Source organism: Myotis daubentonii, chromosome 3 (assembly GCF_963259705.1).
Source record: "Myotis daubentonii chromosome 3, mMyoDau2.1, whole genome shotgun sequence".
NCBI lineage: Eukaryota > Metazoa > Chordata > Mammalia > Chiroptera > Vespertilionidae > Myotis > Myotis daubentonii.
The window spans coordinates 53887340-53899935 of NC_081842.1; the positions used below are offsets into that span (position 1 = coordinate 53887340).

General features: G+C 39.6%; 1 protein-coding gene across 13 annotated transcripts in view; it reads left to right on the top strand.

Annotated features, from left to right (window-relative positions):
- DLG1 (discs large MAGUK scaffold protein 1) overlaps positions 1 to 12596 on the top strand; it is a 308802-nt gene that overhangs the window by 289245 nt on the left and 6961 nt on the right. For all 13 annotated transcript variants that reach the window (XM_059687457.1, XM_059687469.1, XM_059687460.1 and 10 more), the window contains one exon: positions 2922 to 3031. In XM_059687457.1, coding sequence (XP_059543440.1) covers positions 2922 to 3031 — 110 coding nt within the window. The remainder of the gene's footprint in view (positions 1 to 2921; positions 3032 to 12596) is intronic.

Sequence of the window (12596 nt, forward strand, 5' to 3'; positions counted from 1 at the left end):
CAGGCCTGGGCAAGGCGCAGAGCCAGCAATCAGAGGGGTCCCCTGCTCAGGCCTGATGCCTGGGCCAGAGGCATCAGGCCTGGGCTGGGGGCAGAACCAGTGATGGGGGGAAATGAGGGTCCCCTGCCCAGGCCTGATACCTCTGTCAGAGGCGTCAGGCCTGGGCAAGGGGCCGATCCTGCGATTGGAGGGTGATGGGGGTCAACACCTGAGGGCTCCCAGTATGTGAGAGGGGGCAGGCTGGGCTGAGGGACACTCCCCCCCCACACACACACACACACAGACACACACACCCAGTGCACGAATTTCGTGCACCGGGCCCCTAGTATAAAATAAATATCAAAAATATAAATCTTTGTTTTACTATGGTTGCAAATATCAAAAAATTTCTATATGTGACACGGCACCAGAGTTAAGTTAGGGTTTTTCAAAATTCTGACACGCCGAGCTCAAAAGGTTCGCCATCACTGCCATACACTGAAAGGTTGTGGTTTTGATGCCTGGTTGGGTGCATACAGGAGGCAACTGATCAATGTTTCTCTCATTCTCTCTCTATCTCTATCTCCCCCCCACCCCCCAGTAATTTGGCCAAAATAAAAAAAAATAAAAAATGAACATTATTTTAAGCTACTAGAACTAATAAGTTTAGCAAGATTTAAGGATATAGAAATTAGTTGTATTTCTATATACCAGACCAATTATAAATTGAAATTTTAAAAACAATATTATTCACTGTGGCATCAAAAAATATTAAATACTTAGAGATAAAGCTGACAAAAGATATTGAGACCAATATACTGAAAACTCCAAAGCATTGCTCAGAGAATTAAAGACCTAAATAAATGGAGAGATACACCATGTTCATGGATTGAAGACTCAATATTGCAGAGCTGTCAGTTCTGTCTAAGCTAATTTATATATGAACACAATCCCAATAAAAAATACCACCTTTATTATGGGACCTGGTAAGTCAAATTGAAGTTTATATGAGAAGCAAGTACAATACAAAAAAGCTACAAGGGATTCCAGCCCTATCTTATTAAAACGTACTATAAAGTCTTCTTAATTAAAACCTAGTATAGTACTGTCACATGAATAGACAAACAGACCAGTAGAATAGAAAAGAGAATCCAGGCAAGACCTAGATATATATGAAAATATAGTATACTAGAGGCCTGGTGCATGAAATTCATACACCGGAGGGGGGGGTCCCTCAGCCTGGCCTGCACCCTCTCACTGGCAGGCGAACATCCCCCTCGCAGTCCAGGATCCCTCTCACAATCCGGGACCCCTCGCTCCTTACCACCCCCCTGCTCGCTGCTCCTTAGCACTGCCGTAGAGGCGGAGAGGCTTCCACCACCACCACTGCACTCGCCAGCCGTGAGCCAGGCTTCTGGCTGAGCGGCACTCCCCCATGGGAGTGCACTGGCCACCAGGGGGCAACTCCTACGTTGAGCATCTGCCCCCCTGGTGGTCAGTGCACATCATAGCAACCGGTTGTTCTGCCATTCAGTAGATTGCATATTAGGGTTTTATTATAGGATGATGAAGGTGCAATCTCCAGTCACCAGGGCTTTTAATAAAAGAGTTTTCGTAAATAGTGCTGGGGCGACTAGAAAAAAGTTAATTAACTAATTAATTTAAAACCACACTATACACAAACGTTGGCTGTAATACAATTGACAGAAGAAAATGTAACCTAGTCATAGTGCAAGTTTTTAACTATGAATTAAAATTCGGATCCAATGAAAGACTAATAAATTTAACCACATTAAAAATAAAAATGGTTTTTACTTGGCAAAAAAAAACTTTTCCAAAAACTAGGTGGAAAACACTGTTACCAAAGTCAAAAAGCAACTGACAGAAAAAAATTGCAAGCAAGGGGCTGATATTCCAAATATATAAAGAACTTAAAAATGAAGGAAATAGAGACCAAAAACCTAATAAAATAACAGACAAAAAGATATGAATTCACACAAATTCATACAAAAGTAAGGTGTAGAAATAATAAATTAGAAACTAATGAGATTGGTTAGCTACAGAGGAAGGGGTGGAAAAGGATGGGAGATGGAAATGAGGTAGAAAGGATGAAAGTGTGACATTTCTTCAAGTATACCTTTTTATATAATTTTGACTTTAGAATTATGTTAGCATTTTATATATTTTTTAAAAATAAAAAGGAAAGGTGAGGGAAATGAAAAATGATATACAAAAAGGAACTAAATTAACTATATTTCAAACAAATCACTGCATTAAAGAGGGGAGGGGAAGAGAGGAGAGTCTTAATTCCAATAATCCTGAACCACAGGTTAAATACAAAAATATCTGTGAACAAATATTGCACTCTTCTTTTGTTTTTCAGAGTGGTATGAGCTAACAATTGTGAAACTAATTTATATTCTAGAGTTGAGCAAATTAATATATTGACAATAATGAGAGCCAGGTTTCTTAATGTATTTTCATTCCTTTTTAAATGTAATATTTGAGAATGGAAAATTAATTATTCATAGTCATTATTCATTGTCTTTATTTAATTTGCTAACAAAAATAACAAGTTTCGCCCTAACCAGTTTGGCTCAGTGGATAGAGCGTCAGCCTGCGGACTCAAGGGTCCCGGGTTTGATTCCAGTCAGGGGCATGTACCTTGGTTGTGGACACATCCCCAGTAAGGAGTGTGCAGGAGGCAGCTGATCAGTGTTTCTCTCTCATGATGTTTCTAACTCTCTATCCCTCTCCCTTTCTCTCTGTGAAAAATCAATAAAATATATTTTAAAAAAATAAAATAAAATAACAAGTTTGTTAAAGTGAACAGGATCCAAACATATCATAATTCTGATTCTGTACCTATAGAAAATATATTTTTAATATAATTGAAAATATTTGTTTTCACTTGTTTTTCTTCTTTGTTCTCTCTATTTTAGGGCAAACACTGTATCCTCGATGTGTCTGGAAATGCCATAAAGAGATTACAGATTGCACAACTTTACCCAATCTCCATTTTTATTAAGCCCAAATCCGTGGAAAATATCATGTAAGTGAAATAAGAGACAGGCTCAAAGTAGAGATTCAGCCTCTATCACTCATTAGATTAGGTAATTTACTTAACCTCCCTGTATCTCAGTTTCTTTTATCTGTAAAATGGAGAAATTAATAGTATACCCACCTCTTAGGATTGTTGTGAAGATTAAGTAAGCACTCTGTGATATTAACTATCATCATCACCAATTTTAATATACTTAAGTATAAGGGAATATATATTAGAATTTTAAATTTAAACAGTCACATTTGGCTAATACCTACTGAATGGAGCAGCAGCATAGCTCTGAGTAACCATCCTATCTAATAAAAGAGAAACATGGTAATTAGCATACGTCCGCTACCCTTCCCATTGGCTAATCAGCGAGATATGCAAATTAACTGCCAGCCAAGATGGCGGCCGGCAGCCAGGCAGCTTGAAGCTAACATGAGGCTTGCTTGCTTCAGTGATGGAGGAAACCAACGTTCCCCGCCTGCCTTGCCAGCCTCTGAGCTTGCAGTTTGAAACATTGTTACAAATATAGTCGCTAAATAAAACCCCAGACACCTACTTTCAGCCAGCCAGGATCTCAGAGCTGGAGTTGATACAGTGTTTCTATTTTAGAACCCAAACAAACCAGATACCTGCTTTCAGCAGCCGAGGCCTAAGAGCTGGAGTGTGCAGCCCAGAATAAAAAAAAAAGAAAGAGAAAAAGGAGCAGTTGGGAACTTCAGTCACCTGCCAGCTTGAAAACAGCCCTCAGCCCCTCATCCAGACTGGCCAGGCACCCCAGTGGGGACCCCCACCCTGAAGGGTGTGTGACCAGCTGCAAACAGCCATCATCACCTCACCCAGGCACCAGGCCTCTATCCTATATAGTAAAAGGGTAATATGCCTCCCAGCACCGGGATCAGCGGAGCTGAGAGGCCTCCCGGCACCGGGATCAGTGTGACAGGAGGCAGCGCCCAAACCCCCTGATCGCCCTGCGGCTCTGTGTGTGACAGGGGGCGGGGCCACAATCTCCCTATCCGCCCTGCTCTGTTCGTGACAGGGGAAGGCGCCCCATCCCCCTGATCAGCCCTGCTCTGTGCCTGATGGGGGGAGCTCCCCAACCCCCTGATCTGACTGCGGCTCTGTGTGTGACAGGGTGCGGTGCCCCACCCCCCCCTCCCCCACGGGCCCTGCTCTGTGTGTGACAGGGTAGAGCCATAACCTCCCCATCGGCCCTGCCCTGAGTGTGAGAGTGGCGGTGCCCCAACCCCCTGATTGACCCTGCTCTGTGCATGACAGGGTACGGAGCCCCAACCCCCCTGATTGGCCCTGTTCTGTGTGTGATAGGGGGTGGCGCCGCAACCTCCCCATCGACCCTGCCTTGAGTGTGACAGGGGCGGTGCCCCAACCTCCCAATCGGCCCTACCCTGAGCATGACTGAGGGTGGCATCGCAACCTCCCGATCCACCCTGCTCTGTGCATGACAGGGGGCAGTGCCCCAAATCCCCAATCAGCCCTGCTCTGACCCCGACCAGGGGCTGCACCTAGGGATTGGGCCTGCCCTCTGCCACCCGGGAACAGGCCTAAGCCAGCAGGTGGTTATCCACCAAGGGGTCCCAGACTGCAAGAGGGCACACGCCGGGCTGAGGGACACCCCCCCCCCCAGTGCACAAATTTTTGTGCACCGGGCCTCTAGTTAAGAAATAAAATGTTATATAATAGAGGCCAAGAAATACAATTTAAATAAAAACTAAAAGAAGAAAAGGGCAAATAAAAACATATTATAGGTGGGGCAAAAAGAATACAGATAATAATATAGTATAAATGAACTCAAATATTTCATCAATTAAATGATAAACTAAATAGTCCAGTTAAAGAACAAAGATCATCAGATGGATGAAGAAAAAACAATTGTATGTTGCTTTTGTAGAAGAGGAACAAATATTTTCCTTCTACTCTTCTAGGTCTAACCTGTAACAAAAGACAGAGTAACAAGAGAAAAGCTTACAGATTTAATTTTTTCATGACATAGAAGCCTTCATAAGGAAATGAAGATCCAAAGAAATGGTTAAACCTGAGCACTTTTATACTATAGGTTTGACAAAGAGTAGAAAGTCATGGGAAAATGTGATAGGACCATAGGATATGAGTTAAGAGTAGTAAACTAGAAGAAACTTACCAAGGCCTGTTCATTCAAATTCCTCTTAGCATCCCTCCAGGAATGCTTCTTTTCCCCAGGTATAGGGAGGTCATCTCTCACATGAAGATCTTATGACCTACTTCAGGGGTAGGTCAGAGTTTTTCCTGCACCTGCCATTTTTCAAATTCCTTTATCTTAATATATGCAGTATGCCAAGATACCATATTTTGGGATAGTGTGTATGAAACCTCTCAACTATATGTTGCTTTCATAAGGCACACCTTAAGTATTAGGCTATGGACAGACCAAAAGTAAGAGGATAGAAAAAAGATATACCATGCAAAAATTATTCATAGGAAAGCTGGTTTATATTACTATATCAAAGTATAATTTAAAGCAAGAAGTATTAATCGAGATATAAAAGAGCAGTTTTACAAAAGTAAAAGTTTCACTCTATCAGGAAGATCTATTTAGACATTTTTTTGCACTTAATAGCCCAGTTTCAAAATATATAAAGCACAAATATACAACTGTACAGGAAAAGAGAAATCCCACAATCATAGTGGGAGAACTTAACACATCAGTCAGAAAGTAATAGAATAAGAAAACAAACAAAAAATCAGTAAGGATATAGAACAGCACATATTTCAAACTTTACCTTACATATGTAGAACACTACACTTGACATCAACAAAATTTACACATTTGTTATTTGAAGCGTGCATAAAATTAACAAAACTAATATGCTAAGCTACAGAATACAAATGATTGAAAGCAAATATTCTGTGGTCATTATGAAATTAAAACAAATCAATAATGAGAAGATCACTAGAAAATTCCCATATATTTGGGGGTTACTTCTGAATGGGTCAAAAAAGAAATCGGCCTAAATTAATAAATGTTTTTAACTAAATGAGAAATCAGCCTAAATAAGTATTTTGAAATGCTAATGAAATTATCAAGTAAATAAATTTGGAGGATCTAGCAGCCTTGCTGATGGAAAGCCACAACCGTAAGTATTAGGAAAGAATGCTGGAAGTCAAATATTAGGAATAAATGTTGAAAATCTAAGATCTTGAGAAATTAGAAAAACACCAGTCAATTAAACTCAAAGAAGGTAGGACTTAATGAAATAGAAAACAAAATTATGGGAGAGAGGATCAACAAAACCAAAAATAATTGTCTTTGAAAATACTATAAAATGTTAATAAGAAAGATTAAGGAAAGAAAATAAAGGCATAAATAATACGAGGAATTAAAGTGGGAATATCATTACATATTCAATAGACATTAAAAAGGTTAGCACAAGCAATCAATGAGCAAAGGACTTGGACACTTCACAAAAGGGGATATCCAAATAGTCAGTAAACATGAGATATGGTGATCAATTAATCATGGAAATGTAAGTTAAAACCACAGTGTCAAACTCTATCACCCACATGCTGAAAGAAAATGTCAAATGTTGGCAAGGATATAGAGCAACTGAAACTCTTAACACTGATAAGAGTGTAAGTTGATACTTCCACATTTGTAAACTGTTCATAGTATTTCCTAAAGCTGGACATACACATAACTTAAGAACTAGAAGTCTCATTCCTAGATATATACTCAATAGAAATGTTTATAGATGTTTACCAAAGACATGTATGTACTGGGTTGTTGACAGAAATACTATTCAAAATAACCAAAACATTGAAACTATCCAAATGCCCATCAGTGAATACATAAATTATGACATAGTCACACAATGAAATATTCTGCAGCACTGATTTTCAACTTGTTTCATCTCATGGAACACATAAACTAATTACTAAAATTCTGCAGCACACCCAAAAATAAATCTTTGCTGATCTGACAAAAAAAAAATAGGCATAATTTTGATTCATTTACACCAAATGACTATTGTGCTGGCTGTTGTCACTGTTTTTTATTTAACACTAAGGGAAAAGAGGTCAGTACCCTTGACTAAATAATCAGGTATTGCATGTTTTAAAAATCCTTGCGGCATACAGGTTGAACATTTCTGTTCTACATTAATGATAATGAGCAGTCTCCACTACACACAAAAGTATATCCGTACCTCAGTGATATTGTAGGTTCAGTTCCAGACCAACACAATAAAGCAAATCCTATATAATAAAAGGCTAATATGCAAATCAACCAAATAGCAAATGACTGGTTGTTATGACATGCACTTACCACCAGGGGGCAGATGCTCAATGCAGGAGCTGCCCCCTGGTGGTCAGGGCACTCCCACAGGGGGAGCACCGCTCAGAAGCCTGGCTCACAGCTGGCGAGCGTAGCAGCGGTGGCAGGAGTCTCTCCTGCCTCCGCAAAAGCACTAAGGATGTCCGACTGACGGTTTAGGCTTGCTTCCCGTGGGGAGCGGGCCTAAGCCGTCAGTCAGACATCCCCTGAGGGCTCTCAGACTGTGAGAGGGCAGAGGCCCGGCTTAGGGAACCACCCCCCCCCCAAGTGCACGAATTTCATGCACCAGGCCTCTAGTATTACAATAAAGCAAATCACAAGTTTTTAGTCTCCCAGTACATACAAAAGTTAATGTTTACACTATACTATAGTCTATTAAGTGTGCAGTAGCATTATGTCTAATAAAACAATGTACATACCTTAATTAAAAAACACTTTATTGTTAAAAATGCTAACCATCATTGAAGCCTTCAGCAAGTCATAATCTTTTTGACAGTGAAGTGTCTTGCCTGGATGTGACGCTGAATGACCAGGGTGCTGGTTGTTGAAGGCTGGGTTGGCTGTGGCAATTTATTAAAACAACAGTGAAGTCTCCCATATCGATTGACTCTTTCTTTCCTGAATGGCTTCTCTTGTAACCTGCAATGCTGTTTAATAGGATTTTGCCCATAGTAGAACTTCTTTCAAAATAAGAGTAAACTACCCTAGCTGGCTTGGCTCAGTGGATAGAGAGTGGGCCTGTGGACTGAAGGGTCACAGGGTTGATTCTGGTCAAGGGGCATAGGCCTAGTTTGCAGGCTCGATCCCCAGTAGGGGACATGTAGGAGGCAGCCAATCAATGATTCTCTCTCATCATTGATATTTCTGTCTCTCCCTCTCCCTTCCTCTCTGAAATCAATAAAGATATATATTTTTTTAAAAAAGAATATCCTGCTAAGTGGAAAACAACACTTTTTTAAAATATATATATTTTATTGATTTTTTTACAGAGAGGAAGGGAGAGGGATAGAGAGTTAGAAACATCAATGAGAGAAAAACATTGATCAGCTGCCTCCTGCACACTCCCTACTGGGGATGTGCCCGCAACCAAGGTACATGCCCTTGACGGGAATCGAACCTGGGACCCTTGAGTCCACAAGCTGATGCTCTATCCACTGAGCCAAACCGGTTAGGGCACTTTTTTTAAAATTAATAAATAAAAAGAAAAGGTTTTTAAAAAATTAGAGTAAACTGCTACTTTATTAACTAAGTTTATGTATATTCTAAATCCTTTGTTGTCATTTCAACAATCTTTACAGTGTTTTCAGGAGTAGATTCCATCTCAATAAATCACTTTCTTTGTCCACCCATATAAAGCACCTCCTCATCCATTCACTTTATCATGAGATTATAAAGGGAGAAAGTTTTACAATAATAGTCGGCGACTTCAATTCCCCACTCACAGTAATGGATAGAACAACCAGACAGAAAATAAGAAATGGAGGACTTAAACCACACAATAAATCAGCTAGAACTAACAGACACATACAGAACACTCCACCCAACAACAACACATTACAGGATGGAGCCAAGGTAGGTTTATAGTTCTTTGTATGGAAAATAATACAAGAATAACTGTTTTGTGTACTCACAACTATAACCTACTTTTGCCCCATCCTATATACATTCTCACTTGCACATGGGACATTTTCCAGGAAAGACCATAGGTGGCAAAATGCCTAAATAGATTTTAAAAGATAAGTATCTTCTCTGATTACAGTAGGTTGAATTTAGATATCAAAAGTAAGACTGGAAATTTGACAAAACTGGAAATTAACAAGCAGTGGATCAAAGAAGAAATCACATGATAAATTAGAAAATATTTAAGAGATGAATGAAAACAGTAACAACATAAAAATGTATGGTACACAGCAAAAGCAGTGCTAACAGGGTAATTTATAGCTATAGATGCTTACATTAAAAAGCAAGAAAGCACTAGCCGGTGGTCTTCAGTGGTTAGAGCATCAGTCCTCACACCTAAGGATCTCAGGTTTGATTCCCAGTCAATGGCATGTACCTAGGTTGTAGATTCACTCCCTGTTACCAGTTGGGGCACATACAGGAGGCAGCCAGTCGATGTGTCCTTCTCATATCAATGTTTCTCTCTCTCTTACCCTCCCACTCTCCTCTTTCTTCCAGTCTCTTTGAAAAGCAATGGAAAAAATATTCTCAAAAAAAAAAAGTCAAGAAAGGTGTCAAATTAACAACCTAACTGTAACTTAAGGAACTAAAAAAATAAGAACAAACTAAACCCAAAACTAACAGAAGGAAGTGAATAAAGATTAGAGCAGAGATCAACAAAATAGAAAACAGTAGAGAAAAAATCAGTGAAACCAACAGTTGATTCTTCAAAAAGATGGGCAAAAAATGACAAACCTTTAGCTAGATGGATTAAGGGGGAAAAGAGAAGACTCAAATTATTAGAATATGAAATGAAATGGGGGACATTACTACTGATTCTACAGAAATAAAATGACTATAAGTAGAGTACTATGAACAATTGAGCACCAAAAGAAATGGACAAATTTCTAGAAACATAAAACCTACCAAGACTAACTCACAAAGAAATAGAAAATCTAAATCGACCTATAACTAGTAAGGAAACTGAGTCAGTAATTAAAAACTCCCAACAAAGGAGCGTCCTGAACCAGATGTCTTCACTGGTGAATTTTACCAAATATTTTTAAAAGGTCTAATGCAAGTCTTCAAACTTTTCCAAAAAATTGAAGAGAAAATATATCCTAACTCATTCTATGAAGTCAGTATTACCCTGATACAAAGACACTATAAGGGGGAAAAAAACTGCATTGATGCAAAGATCCTCAACAACCGGATTCAGCAGTATATTAAAAGGATTATACTCCATGACCAAGTAGAATTTATTTCTGGAATATAAGGATGATTTGACATGAAAATCAAACATAATAAACCTCATCAGCAAAATGAAAGGGAAAATCCATACAATCATCTCAACTAATGCAGGTACAGCATTTGACAATATTCTTTCATGATAAAAACACTCAAAATAGGAAGAGAAGGAAACTACTTTAGTATAAAAGCCATGAATAAAAAATCCACACTAAACATCACACAGTAAAAGAGTGAGAGCTTTTTCTCTAAGGTTAGGAACAAAGCAAGGATGCCTGCTTTTCACCATTTCTATTTAACATAGTACTGGCAGTTCTGGCCAGATCAAAGAAAAAACTGTCCCAGGTTGCCGGGGTCCATCCCCAGCAGGTCCAGGGGTCCCCAAAGGTGTGGACGGAGTTGGCGAAGAGGGAATGACACGGAGACAGCGTTCCGTTGATCAGCAGCCTAGCCAGGATCTCTAGCCAGGTTCTGGTTAGGATCTCCAGCCAGGTTCTGTCCAGGTTCTCCAGCCAGGTTCAGTCACCAGGTTCTAGTCAGGTTCTCTTGCCAATTTCTGTAGTCAGGTTCAGTCCAGGATCTTTTGCCATGTTCTCTCCAGCAAAGTTCTTCTGTCTGTAGGTTCTGTGTAGGTTCTGTCTTCTTGGTTCTCTTCTAAGTTCTGTCTCTCTCTGTCTTGTTACATCTGTATTTATATCAGCCGATTCAATCCTATCAATCTCTATTACAAAGGTTAGGGCGTTTCTTATCTCCATTCCAGGGAGTAAAGATTATGCAGCTTAAGCATGATTGTTTGTAGTTAAAGTGATTAATCACCTGCCTGGCACTTAGTTAAGGGGTTTTATTCCCTCCCTAACTTCAGGGGAAAATCCCTACCTGGGGAAACAACCTTTCTCAGAGACCTTGGTTAAAACACATAGTGCCGAGAAGGTGAGCAAACATATTAAGAACAGTATGCCATATATGCCAGGTCCCTTGAAACAGCAAGCATAGACCAGCTCCCGGCACCAAGTGAGGAAAAAAAATGAAAGACATCCAGATTGGAAAGGAAGAAGTAAAATTATCTCTGTTTTCAGATTATATTATTTTATCTATAGAAAGCTCTAAAGATGCCACATAAAAGCTACTAGAACTAATAAATTCAGCAAAGTAGCATTCAAAGTCAACAAAATCATTTCTCCACAGTGAACAATCTGAGAATAAAATTATAAAAACAATTTCATTTATAATAGCATCAAGAAGATTAAAATGCCTAAAATTAACCAAGGTGAAAGATCTGTACAATGAAACCATGAAACACTAAAGAAGTTAAAGAAGACATAAGTAAATTGAAACACATTCCATGTGCATGGATTAGGAAGAAGACATTGTTAAAATGTCAAAACTTTTCAAAGCAATCTACAGGTGCAATGCAGTGCAATCCCTATCAAAATCCCAATGACTTTTTTGCAGAAGTAGATGAACCATAATAAAATTCATACGGATTCTCAACAGACACCCAAATAACCAAAACAGTCTTTCAGAAGAACAGAAAAACTTGGAGACTCACACTTCCTGATATCAAAATTTACTACAAAGCTATAGTAATCATCACAGTGTGGTATTGACCGAAAGACAGACATATAGACCAATGGAATGGAATAGAAAGCTCAGAAATGAACCCTCGTATATAATCAACTGCTTTTTAACAAGGATGCAAGATCATTCAAAGGAGGAAGGGGAAAAAAACAGCCTTTTTCAACAACTGGTGCTGAAAAAGCAATACCCACATGCAAAAGAATGAAGTTGGACCTTTACCTAAGGCGCCTTCCACAAAAACTCAAAATGGATCAAGGACCTAAATGTAAGTCAATAAAACCTGGGAAAAAGAAATAGGACAAAAGCTTCACAGTAGTGGATTTGGCAATGATTTCTTAGTTATGACTCTAAAGGCGTAGATAACGAAAGAATCAAAAAAATAGACTTGGAGAGAAACCAAGATGGCAGCATAGGTAAACACCGGAGGTTGCTGCCTCGCACAACAACTTCAAAAATACAACTAAAAAATGGAACGGACATCACCCAGAACCACAGGAAGGCTGGCTGAGGGGAAATTCTACAACTAGAAGGAAAGAGAAAAGCATACCAAGACTCAGAGGAGGCGCAGTGCGGAAAATACTAAGGTGCAGAGGTGCGTGCGGAGTGGGCTGGCGGCTGAGGGCGCGGTTGTCTGTTTCAATCGGGAGGGAGTCTCAGGCTCTGAGCTCCAGTTCCAGGCTTGTCTCTGAAGACCCAAACTCAAACAGGAGAAGTAGGACTGTCTGGCATCGGTCGGAACTCGAGGGCAGCTTTCTC